The 13,066-nt window shown below is 41.1% G+C and overlaps 1 protein-coding gene across 6 annotated transcripts in view; it reads right to left on the bottom strand.

The window, feature by feature from the left end:
• Lilli (AF4/FMR2 family member lilliputian) overlaps positions 1-13,066 on the bottom strand; it is a 197,600-nt gene that overhangs the window by 14,232 nt on the left and 170,302 nt on the right. For all 6 annotated transcript variants that reach the window (XM_083046192.1, XM_083046193.1, XM_083046194.1 and 3 more), the window contains one exon: positions 8,049-8,082. In XM_083046192.1, coding sequence (XP_082902318.1) covers positions 8,049-8,082 — 34 coding nt within the window. The remainder of the gene's footprint in view (positions 1-8,048; positions 8,083-13,066) is intronic.

The raw sequence follows: 13,066 nt of genomic DNA on the forward strand, positions 1-13,066 counted from the left end.
TACTCTCAGATTTTCTTATATCGGAAAAATTATTCCAAACAAGGTCGAATCATTCCTGGCCACTGAGCATCTCCAGACCTGCTACAAGATGTTCTCTTTCTTCTCGGTAAAGGAAAGATAGAGACCAGGAGATTTATCAAATAATCCACGACTGAAAAGCTATTCGGTAGCGGCGGAACGGTCTGTCTGTATATCTATCACTTCCTTCTTCCTCTTTCATCCGCTTTCTCTCCTCCCGACTTTTTCCATCTCCCTCTCCAACAACGACAACCCACTTCTTCGTTCGTTCTTCGATTGATCCCCTTTCTCTACCATCATCTTCTGTCTTTTTGTATATGTGTCTCTTTCCTCCTTCTCTATTATCCTCTTATTTCTTCTTTTCCTTTCATCTCTCTCTCTCTCTCTCTCTCTCTCTCTCTCTCTCTCTCTCTCTCTCTCTCTCTCTCTCCCATCATTCCTGTCCCTCTTCCCTCTAAAAGGCGAATTCTGCCTTTGTCTCTCTGTCGCGAACTCCTTTAAATCCCATCTCGCTTCAACACGACGCGATCCGTCGTCGTCTCTCCTACTTCAGCAAGTTACGCTCTCGCATTCTCTGCCGCGGCTTTAAACCTCCCCCTTTCATCTCCCCTCGTCTGCTTTACCGCTTCTGGTTATACGCCATCTGCATCCGCGTAACACCGTCGATGCAGCACGCACACTGCGTCTGTATGCGAGCGTGACACGAATGCACTTGTATGTATGTATCTCTATTGTACGTGTGTCCACGCGCAGGGCTGGCTCGATACAGGGTTCACAACACCTGTACCTGACAGAGTGAATTTCCGGCAGATTTGCGGTGCTCGAATATACATGTCCGATATACGATTACGCGTGTGTCATCGCTTTTAATTAGTTCGATTAAATTTCTTCTGGCGAATGGCATTTTGATGGCGCGGGTTGTTGTATTTCGAAGGGGGAAACGTATTGTTTACACAAGTTAATTAGAAATTCGGCGTTTAAAATTTCCTCCAGCTTGTCTATGTATCGTCGCTACATTAACTGAAGTTTGTATCTTAAAAATTGGACAAAAAATCGAATCAATGCTACGTTTACATTATCATTCGTATCGTGACATTATAAATTAATTTTAATGCCGATTATAAACTGCACTCCTCTTCGTGTTCCAACGCAGCGAGAGTTGGACCGCGTTTCCCTTCGATCAAGGAATCCAAGTCAAATAACAGCTAATTGCATTCGCTAAATGGTAAAATATCTCCCAAGATTAATGAACGGTGCAATCCGGCGCGAGTGTTAATTATCCCTCCTCGAAGTACGAGGAATTAGCTTTCCGCTCTATTTGACTTCCCACTTTTACGAACGCGTCGCGATGAAACCAACGAGAAAAGAAGCGGATAATTTTAGCCGACTCTACTCATCGGTGGCTAAATTTGCGAAGACGCGCGAAGAAGACGAGATATCCGTCTCGCACGCACGCATGCGCACGAGAGAGTTTCGCAATCTCTTCTCTCCTCGTGTTAGAGATTACGGAGGAACGCGGTCCTCCCATCTCCCATAAGTCGACGATGAACCGTCTCTATGTGTATCTCTTTCTCACCTTCTCTTCCTCTAACCCACTTTTAACCTCCCCCCGGGTTGACTTACGCCACTACTCGTCCACCGTCCTTGCATCCACGTATACGTGTATACATTAAGTTTGCACGCCGTTTCTTTGTATTTGTGCATCGCGATATACGCGTCTGCATCGTGGTGCATCGGTGGTGGTAGGCGCCGTACGGGCGAGCATCAGTAATAATTTCGCCTCTATCTTGCTCCACGAAAAAGAGAAGAGAGAAAGAGAGAACAAGGGAAAGGGGGTAAAGAGAGAAGAGAGGAAGGGAGGGAAATGGATGGAGAATTTTGCGTGCTTGCAGCGCGATGGCGGATGGGGAGGCCGCGGGGATGAGATATGGGAAACCCGGGGAAAAAGAGGAGACGAAATATCGGTACCTACCCGAGAAGATAAACGCGCGACTCTCTCTCCACGGCAAATTTGCGCGACAATAAAGCGATTACCGGCGATTGCGTCGCGGTGCAGCACGTGGCGGTTGCGACGAGGAGCTTCGCGTCGGATGATTTCATTTTCCAGCATCTCGTGGCTGCTGGATGTTGTAACATCTCTCGCGATTTCGTCCTTTCGCTTTACGGTACAAATTTCAAAGCAGTTTTTCGCCTTTACCAAATCCATTTTTAATTAAACCATCTGTTTCATCAAAGATTTAGAGTCATGGAACGTCAAGGATGCCGAAAATAAGATTTTTTTTTATATTTGTTTGTTTTTGAAAACAAAACTCTATTTCATTGAAATAATGCTGAATGTTTCTCTCTTATTTCTGAAAAACAGATATATAAATAAATCAGAAATAAATAATTTTCTCTAAAATTTAAAATTTCGATTGATTCAATTATTCTCTGATTTTATCGTTCGCGATAGTTTCTAATCAAATCTTCTCATCATACGAAATAATTCGTTACCTCGCGCACAATCGAATACTCTGATGTTTTTCGCTAACTATGTTTACCGAACGGCGATTTCGCTTTGAAGCCAACGAGTTAATTTGGATCGCGGTGGGCGCCTGGTGTTTCTGTTGAATTCTCGAAAATAGACCGTTAATCTCGTTCTAACCGATCGACGTCGCGACGTTAAAAAAGACCAAGGAATTCGCGTGCGAACCGTCGCGTCTCGCTATTCATAGAAAGCCCCAGAGCACGATCATTGGTATATAAAATAAACTTCTTTAATGATGCAGAATATATTTCGATATAACAGAGACCCTCAATGTTTTTAAATATTTAATAGAAATTCAATTGATTCAATTTATATATATATTCACATTTAATATCAATTAAATGATTTTAAAAAACATATATATTTTATTTTTCTTTTTCAATTTTATCGTAATAAAAATCCGAATATATGTATATCGCGTGATTAATTTTTTTTGATGCGTGTTACAAATGGCAATCTCGAAACGCGAGAAATAAAAAAAACTTCCGCGAATGTATGTTTCAATCGAGATTTTCCCCGTTTCGCTGTTTAATAGCTAGCGATAGCTCACACACCCGTTTCTCGACAAAGAGCGATTACGATAAAACTCGGTCGCGCGGTAGCGAGAGCGATATGAAACGAATCTCGAACTGCGATGAGTCTCTCTCTCATCCCGTTCTCGGGCAAACTGCTGGAACATCATCTGCTGCGCGGGAAAACGGCGGGAAATGAGTAACAAAGGGCGAAGAATGAGTTCTCTCTCTCTCTCTCTCTCTCTCTCTCTCTCTCTCTCTCTCTCGCTTTACGTATATAGGTCGTTTATACTTCGCGCAAAACCGACGTCGCGCGAAACCAACGTCGGAAGCGGACATACGGCGTTAAACGCCATAGGTGGGCTAGCCTCATCGCTCCGGTTAACGATGTCTCATCTGGTTTAATCCCGCGACTTAGTTAACGCCGGAGGTATAATCGGCGAGACCACGTTCTCTCTCTATCCGCCTTATCGTTTTCACTCGCCGAGAGATCTCGTCGCGTTTCTAGCAGTTTGGCCATTTCGAGTCTCGTCACTTCGCGACCGCTAATGAGATTGCCCGCTTAAAAGCGTACTCCTTTTAATCCACGGATGTAAATTATCGCGCGTTGGCAAAAGTGACGATCCGCGGAACGGAGATTACTTTTCGTTGAATTTACGATTTTTCCAAATACTATATATATTCCCCCCTGCTTACTGACAAGTAAAATCAATAATCTATAGGTATACGTATATATCTTTTGATAACTATTCTTGATATAAATGATATAATTAAAATCATTTTTTATTCCTTATATTTAATTTAATTTAATTCTAATTTTTAATTCGCAAAATTGTTGAATTAAAAATTAAAAATTAGAATTAAATTAAATTGTATGTATAAAGAATAAAAAAATAAAATTTCTTAAACCCAATCCCGAATTGAAATTATGGATACGAGATATCTCATAAAGCAGTGTACATTAAAATTTTTCAAATTTCGGGCGAAAATATTTGCCTGATATTCTGTTCTCCCAGGAGATGTTAATATACTATTACAAATATATGCATAAGAGACGTATACATCGCCAGGCAATTAAATCGAATAATCCTCGGGGGACGCTCGGGTCTTTTCGCGCATCGGAATAATAATCTGCGGCCCATTTTCTCGAGCGACATTATAAAACTTCTCCGGCGACGATTCTAATCTGCAGCGAATTTTTCATCGTCGGCGTTGGAAAAAAAGTCGCGACGCGCATCTGCCATCTGGGACATTATTTGCAACCCGGTTTTCTGCCTCCTTTTATCCGCGTGGCATCTTCGACTTAACTGCGGGCACGCGAGAGGCAACGCTCGTTCTCATTACTCTCGCGAGAGATAGAGTCGAGCAACGCCGCGTATGCCTCGCTGATTATACGTTTCTTTATCATTCACACGTCGGGACGAGGTGCGATCAAAGTGCGATCGAGGTGCGATCCCTGCAGCGCTATTCGAAATCCTCTTAGTAGCGCCACATTGTAAGTATTATCGATGTAGAAGGATATGAACAAGGTGTATTATTATAAAGTCAATTAATAAATTATTGAAATGAAATCAGAGGAGTGGACGGCAACAAAATATAATTGACACAATAATATGCATCTACGTATAGATATATTGAAGACTAATTATACTTTTAATGTCTATTTTTAAGTAAACCTTGATCTGACGTAATTAGAAATCCCGTTCATGTTCGACGTAAGCTATCTTTTTGATAACGCACCTTGGATTCGCTGATAACGAGTTTTCCTTCCTCGCGAATGCTCATTTTACCTTGCTTACATATATATATATATATAATGGATATTCTCTTTATTTTATCTTTGCGATAATAGAGTAGAAAGATTCTTCAAGTTTGCAACGTTCAACTTTCAATCTCTCAGTTTCTAACTTGTCATTCTCGATTTACGAGCTTTCTCGAATCAAAATTCTCAAAACCAATTCTATTCTTATTCATAATTCATATCATTTATTCATAAAATAAATTTATAAAATATTGCACATTTAGATGTAGTTATAATCAACAATCAATAAAATAAAATTATATTATTCTCGTACGTATTAAGCTTAGGTAATCATCTGTCAATTCTATCTCACGTCTATATTCATTACGATACACTACGATTCGTCGTGCGATTTAGATTTCGCCACAGTACGGCGTTACGTTTAAGAGAAACCAATGAATCTCTGAATGAAATCGTCGCGCTACTAAGTAAGCAAAGTACGAGCGCGAAAAGCTTCTTAGAGTGAGAAATCTTTGACACGCACGGCCGGTTCCCTATGTCGACGACGCTACTTACGTCTGCACATGCCGCAGATAGGTATCCCGATAAACCCGTTATCACGATTCGCGATATACAGTGTGCACCCTGAATGCCAGAAGACGCTCGACGAGGTACGAAGTAATCGAGCGATCGGACGCGGTCGTAAATTTCACGCATAATCGGCGGATAAAACGTAAACGCGAGAAGAATAATTTTATTAATTAACGATCGATATAAGATTGTATTACGATCCAAATTCACATACACAAATAATTTAAGAATCGAAAGAGTCTTTTAAAAGACTTTAAAGGACTTAAGTCCGGAGTTTGAGAGAGAAAATTCTCAAGCTTCTCGATTCTCGATTGAAAAAAATTATAAATGTCGAAATTAAGTCTCGATTTCTTATTATAAGTCGAGTCGAATTCTGAATGGAAAATTAAAAGTTATACGCGCTTAAAAATTATTAAAAGTTATCCGTATCTGATAAATTGCGTTACTCGAAGGACAAAGAAAGAACGACGAATATTTGCACACTTTATTACGAAATAAATCGAACGATCGCGAAGAACCGAAACTCGTTATCAGCTTGTATAAGTGTGACGAGCCGCTTATCTCGGATCGCACAAGGACGCGAGTCCGCTCGTCTGATAACGCACGAACCTCTCGTTATATTGCAAATTTAGCAAATGGAACCAACGCAAATAGAAGCGTTGGTTCCATTTGTTCTTTTCTTCGCGAAAGGGAAGAAAGGAGAGGAAGTATTTATAATCTATACTGATTTTTACCAGTCGCGAGAAGTGTGAGCCGAGAGATTTAATAATCGCTTACGTCAATCATGTTTTGAAAAACCGACGAGGAAATATACATATGTATATAGTCGAGATACTTATAAAAGTATATATAAAATAATCTTCGGAGTAATACAAATGATTAATTCATTTGAAGATTAATTTGTTGGCAACTGGTTTTCCCGCTTGTTCACCGTGAAACCTGGTTGTATCTAAAGGATTAATTAGCCCTTTTAATTCACCGCGTTAAGCGGCGCGGCAGGCGGGCGATTAAATTTTCGCTTAAAGCGCTGATTATGCACCCTTTTCCGGAGTCACACGGCGCGTACAAATAAAAGATCAGCCCGAAACTCCGGTCCGGTTCGGGAGCAGCATGAAATACGAGAAAAAAAGCGGTCCGGTCGCGACCCACTTTTCCGCAGGCGAGGGGGCGTGCGCGGTGGCCGTTATTAGGGGGGAAGCAGGGGGAAGAGGGAGAAATTGTTAGAAGGGTCGAAGCCCTAAGTTGGTGAACGGGGGCAAACGAGGATGGGAAACATGTTCCTTTCTACCCTTTTCGTCGGCTCGTTAATTTCTTTTCTCTCTCGCCTCTAATTAATCGCGAACGATGTAAACCGCCCCGGATTTCAGGAAATCATTGTATTACACGACACAAACACACTGACCGATCAATTCCTGTTTCCGCGGAAAATTCTCCGACAACGCGAATTCAATTTATGATATATCGTTTCCACGTGGTACTGCTTCCGTTCATCAATTTCACTTTATCCCCGATTGTGTATCAAGATCGTTGCTTGATGACCGACATTATCGTGAAGAAAGAGTACTGATGAAGAATGATAAATCATTCATTATAATTATGGTAACAAGAGTCATACAATCTTTTATTATTATTTTAATTATGCATTTCGCTCACAAATATAGATCACCGTTTCTCCATTACTGCGTTTAATTAATCTTTCTGCAATTTATTTATTAAATCGAACAGATTTTCGAGATATAAGTGTATAAGTAAAATATATTATCGGAAATGGGAAATTTCCTCGAAGGGAGTTTCCAAGGTTGTATGAGAAAATTTTCAGAAAGATCGTCGTATAAAAATGTACAGTGTTTCGTCTAGAGTCGCGGGAGAGAAGAAAAGAAAGTTCTCCAAACCGCCGCCGCACGAGAAGGCAAGCAACCCACGACACGTGAGAAACTTGGAAACACCTTTATTAGTGTTCATGTGTTGCCCGGATCTTCTTCGTCATCACGTGTGTATACGCCTATTTTTTTTTTTTTTTTTTTTCCAGGTATATAACGGTGATACAGAAAACACGCCGTTCACTTCCGCTTGGATAATAATTTTACTTGCGAATTCTCGTGATATATACTTTTTTTTGCGCGCGATTTAAAAAGCCGCTTTAAGAACAAACAACAGAGAGACTGTGCGACGATGCGTTCGCTCGCGTGTATAATAAAAAAAATGAATAAAATATTTGGCAAAATAATCAACACCGAAAAATTGCAACGTGCCGAGCGGTTTAATTAAAAGCTCCCGTGAAAATCTGAAGTAAGCTTTGCGGTTTAACTATATAACCAGTATATTTGCCGACGTGTCCACTAGTTCTTTCGCTACTCTGTTGTCTACATGTGCGATTTGTTGTTCCCGATTAAATATTACGAACGATTTAAATGTTGGAAAAATATTTTTAAAAAGCGCATTATTATTCAACGTGAGCCGAGGAAAAAATTCACGATTATTCGACTCGAATGAATAATTACAGCTGTGGGTGCGTTACTGTCATAAAATAAACATATTGCTTTCAATTTAAAATATTACCTTTTTTCCTAATAAAATAGAAGTTATGTATGGGAGCATCGAGATTTGGAATAACGAAAGCAACGTAAAGTTCTTTTTATATATGATAGTGTGTACTTACGCAGATAGTCTGCTGGCGGCATGTCTCTCGCGTTCTGTAACAGAAAAGATAAGAACAGCAATTAGCAAAATTAACAGAGAATAGTTATTGCCTGATTATCGAGGTCCAAGGACGGCCGTCTTATGCTAAAATGAGTGCTTCAGTGAACTAATTTTACGAAAAAAATAATCATCTTATCTCCCAAATATTTGTAACAATTTGACGCAAAAATTTTCTCTTTCGTTTACATATAAAGAAGAATAATAAATTTTCCCTCTCGAAAAAAATAATCAATAATATAATCATATGTCGCTCTAATACGTATTTATGTATCTTTTTTATACATAGTGAGCATAAAATTAATATGAGCACGTCGTGAGATTTTCAATCATCGTGACTTGAAATTTCAACAGTGTGAGAACATTTAACGACACTCGAGAAAGAAATTCAGATAGGTATGTTACGAAAAAAAAAAAAAAAAATCGATTTGTTGCGTTCCACGCAACTGGCATTCATCGATACGTCGTCTCTCTGTATGACGGGATCGTGTACCGTGCGCGAGATTGCCTTTAGAAATTCGATGACCTGCTTGGCTGCGATGACAGGAGGGGGGCAAAGCAGAGAGGAAGTAACGATGAAAGGAAGAGGTGGAAGAAAACCGTACACATACAAAGAACGCGGGCCGCGACCGGCATTGCGTAAACAATAGCGTACACGCAATGTGCACGCACGCATGCAAGCACGTCATGGGAAAAGGGACTCGTGGGGTGCGCTCGGTCGAGTTTACGGCATGAAAGCGGGGCGCGAGGGGGTTAAATTTGAAATAGAGGGCTGACGGCACCGGCCATTCTCGCTCGTATTTTACCACGTCGCGTCTAATGCGGAAGCGCGTGTGTGTTTTCAACGACGTGTTATTACAAAGCTACGCGAGAAATTGCACCGTCCGTCCGCGACACAATCGGAAATGAAATCCAGCGAGAGCAGATGAAAGTTTGTAAATCTTTTTCATCTGCTCTAGAATTTATATCGGCATCAAACACTGGAAATTGTATATAATTTTACAAACGTATATAATTCTCTCTCTTCAAATTTTTATATAAAGTGTTATAAATATACATTATTTGCGATCGTCTCGTACCTTGTGTTTTTCTCTCCATGTATTTTTACATATTATTTTTATCCAAAAAAATGTCGGTATATACTGTTGCTTTTCATGTTGCGCGCATGCTAAATAATTTATATTCGTAATGAAGACCCTTCGTGATTATAATGTCAATAAATGATTATATAATCGCTTGTCAAAGCTCATTATTCATCAAATAGAAAGAAATTGTAGATAAATTGTATATAAATTATAGTTGTATATAATTTTCTCTTCATTTATATTTATATAAAATATGTTATAAATATATATTATTCATGATTGTCAGATATCTTGTTCTCTGTATATTTTTACATGTTCTTCTTTATCGGGAAAGATGTTTGCACATTGTTGCTTTTCATGTTACGCGCACACGTTAAATAATTTATATTCATAATGAAGACCCTTCGCAATTATTATGTCAATAAATGAGTATATAATCGCTTGTCGAAGCACTTATTATTCATCAGCCGTCACGGCCGCAGTTTCAACAATAGGTATACGAAATTATCCGGCAATCTTCCGCCGTCTAATTATCAATATTCGCCGCGTTGCAATTTAGCGGCCGACTCGATGTACAGATGACTGCAATCAATCAGTGGCACAACACACAACAACCGCAGCTCTCGATGTCAGAAAATAAAATAATTAGCGCTAAAGTATCACGAGGCCGTATCTTGTGTTAACGACTACATGTCAATAATCAGTCAAGTTGATACCGCTTAAACGTCGCAACGTGAAAATTTAAATTTCCCCATAACTTTCGCGCAACGCAAGAGTTTACCGACTTTAAAAATCAGTGTTAAATCTGCGTCAAATCGTAAAATATTCCCTGATAGATAAATACTTAATATTGAAAAGATAACCAAAATTGTTTGAGAGCCAAGTACATAAATAAAAAAGCATAAAATAACTAAATAAAATATATAAGATCTTTAAATAAAAGATCGAGTTAATTATATTATAATTTAACGATATTATCTGGAAATGCGCGGCGTGTTAAGAGTCGTTTCGCAACTTTCAGCAGCACGAAACGGCTCGTAAATAATTTCGCGTGCTAAATTTATCCAGTGTATAAACGCGACGAGATCTATAAATTTATCGACCGACTCTCTCTCTCTCTCTCTGCGGTAACCGGTCCAGAAAACGGAGAGGGAGAGGCGTCTAAATTCGCGGCGACTGTCATTAATAGACGTAGATAATCGTCGCGAGATTCGAAATTTGCCAGGCGACGAGACGCCTAACAATGCGCCGTAAATTTATCGTCGATTTATCTCTCTGCGCCGATGACTCGGTCAACTACCACATAGCATACGATCGATCGATCAATCGAATCAAGAGTGAGAGAGAGAGCAATGCCGCGCACCTGATAACAGCAGATAGCTGACAACGCCTTGAAGCAGCTCGAATCTGCTGAACATGATTTATCGCCCACGTTGCTGCCGCTGTCGTTGCCTCTGTCTCATGTTACTCGCACTTGCTACGCAAGTAAGGCACGATCGTGGACCAACACAGGATGCCGCATGAGATGCTGCGACTCTTCTGGACCGAGAGTTTCCAGCCGAGCACGAACCACTTACGCGATAAATATCTGGCAAAATATTTGCCCTTGAGACTCCCGCCCGCGATTACATCCGAGTTCATGCACTCGCGAAGATAATCTGTCTGTTGATTCGTCAAGGTTTAATCGAGTTCATTGAAATTTAGAATTTAATTTAAATTCGCGCTTTTGTTGACAAATTATGGCACCCACACATAAAATTATATTTTTAAGATATTTTCTTCCTGTTATCGGAGTCACGCGGATCACGCACACACTCCGTTATCAAAATGTACTGAACTGCCGTGGAATCAACTTTATCTGAGAAAATTGCAGAAGGTAGCCACGATGAGTCGCACAAACGAAGCATTCAGCGCGCTTAAATACAAAGCTCCCATTATCCGGGATATTCAAAGTTTGAGTGAGAAATAAATTTAAACTCGCGTCATGCACACACACAACAACGTACAGACAACATGCGCGCGCGCATATAAGACAAAATACACCGATAAAAAGCGTGGCTGCAAAGTTTTCTTCAAGGCTGCGAAACGTCAGACCCAGATCCACTACGGGCAAAGAAATTATTCCCTAACAGTAAAACGTGAAAGATATATGTGTATTCTTCAAAAGGCCGGCGTTTGCTCGATATCCACGTCATGCAACAACACTTCACTTCGCGAAGACAGACGTCGGTGCGCGAACAATTTTTCAAGGTCGTAAAATTACGAGACCGAGGAAAGACCTTCGGCGCGCGCAAACTTGGGCTTCGTTAAAACTTGCGTCTCGCTCGAAAGTTGAGATTAACTTTCAGGCGTCGGGTGAGAGCGCACCGGTATCACGTGGCGTGAAAAAAGAAAGAACGCGGAAACGAGGGAGAAGAGAGATGCCAGGGGGCTCTTCTCAAGGTCGACGGAAGGTAATTCGCCGAGTTTCGCGCCGGAAGCGCAAACACGTCCTCCAAGCTCTTACACGTGAGCGACTGACCCAGACCCGGCTGCGGAAGGATAGAAGAGGCTCTTCGGGGTTACTTATGTACACCCCGCTGAATTTAACACGCACGCACACACACATATATACACACATGTACACACACGTGCGCGCGCATACATGCCGGTGCCTGCCTCCTCCTCTTCCGGAATACGCCGGAAACGAGTACGCTGGCGACACGTGTACCAGTCGGGCCGTTTCTCTTCAGGGACGTTCAACATGTGAGACTCTAGCTAATTGTTTCCACTGGAAGGAAATATGTAAATTGACATTTCAGTGATCGCGCAGCCGCAACCGAATGCACGATCCACGTGTGAAAACAAAAATACCAATCGATAGGAAAAAAAGAATGTTAGGATCGTTGGAGACGAAATGCCTCTCTTTGGAATATCTCACGAATACCTGCTTCGCGAGCGCGAATTCGATTGTAACGATTTCGCTGACCAGAGGTGCTCGATTAAATCGCGCCGAATAAACAAATCGACGACCATGAATAAGCGTCGCGTTAATGAATTCGGAATCGCTTGTTGAAACTTCCGGCCGTGCGCCGAAATTATCGATTTTACGGCACGCGATACACATTGAATGTGGGATCGGGGGGTCTTTTATTCGAACGTTGAAACGTTGCGAGGTCGCGCAAATATGCGACAAGCTTATTCAAGGGAAATACACTTCGCACAATAGCGTATATAGAAGTCTTGATTATAAATTTCTCGTAAGCGTACATACACATACACAGGCGGGACGATATATGTATGAGCAATTATAAATTCAATTTAACCGGATTATACTTCTTCGCGGAGAGAGAGAGAGAGAGAGAGAGAGAGAGAGAGAGAGGGGGGGGAGGGGGGGGGAGAGGGAGAGAGAGAGAGAGAGACACGTTAAACAACCAATGTGTGCAACTTCCTTTCGAACTCTGACCTCGATTGAACCTCGTTTCGAAAGGCCTCCGAACTACGATCGATGAAGTTTCCTCGGACAACCTCACGTCAACATTGTATAGCGGTACGATTGATCGCGCGAAACAAATTTTAATGAGACGGTGATAACTCGCTGACGACAGTGAATGATAAATATGCGCTGAAAATGGAAAGCTTTATGAAGAACGTCACGCGATACACTTCATCGCGAAGCAATGCACAAGGGAGGAGGAAGGTGGAAAAGGGGGAGAGAGAGGAACGCGTCAGTTGAACCTCGTTTTGAAACTCAACACCGCTCGAATCGATCGATATTGCGCGCAACTTTCCCCCTCCTCATCCCTCCTGTCGTCAACATTTCACAGCGAATTGAATTTAAATGAGCGTCAGACGCTCGATAATACGCGGCATTGATTAATTCAAATATGCATATCCAATTATCGCTCGCGCATCC

The sequence above is a fragment of the Prenolepis imparis genome, unplaced genomic scaffold, assembly GCF_030444845.1.
Source record: "Prenolepis imparis isolate NDT839.2.m4 unplaced genomic scaffold, iyPreImpa1.0 SCAF_9, whole genome shotgun sequence".
Taxonomy (NCBI): domain Eukaryota; kingdom Metazoa; phylum Arthropoda; class Insecta; order Hymenoptera; family Formicidae; genus Prenolepis; species Prenolepis imparis.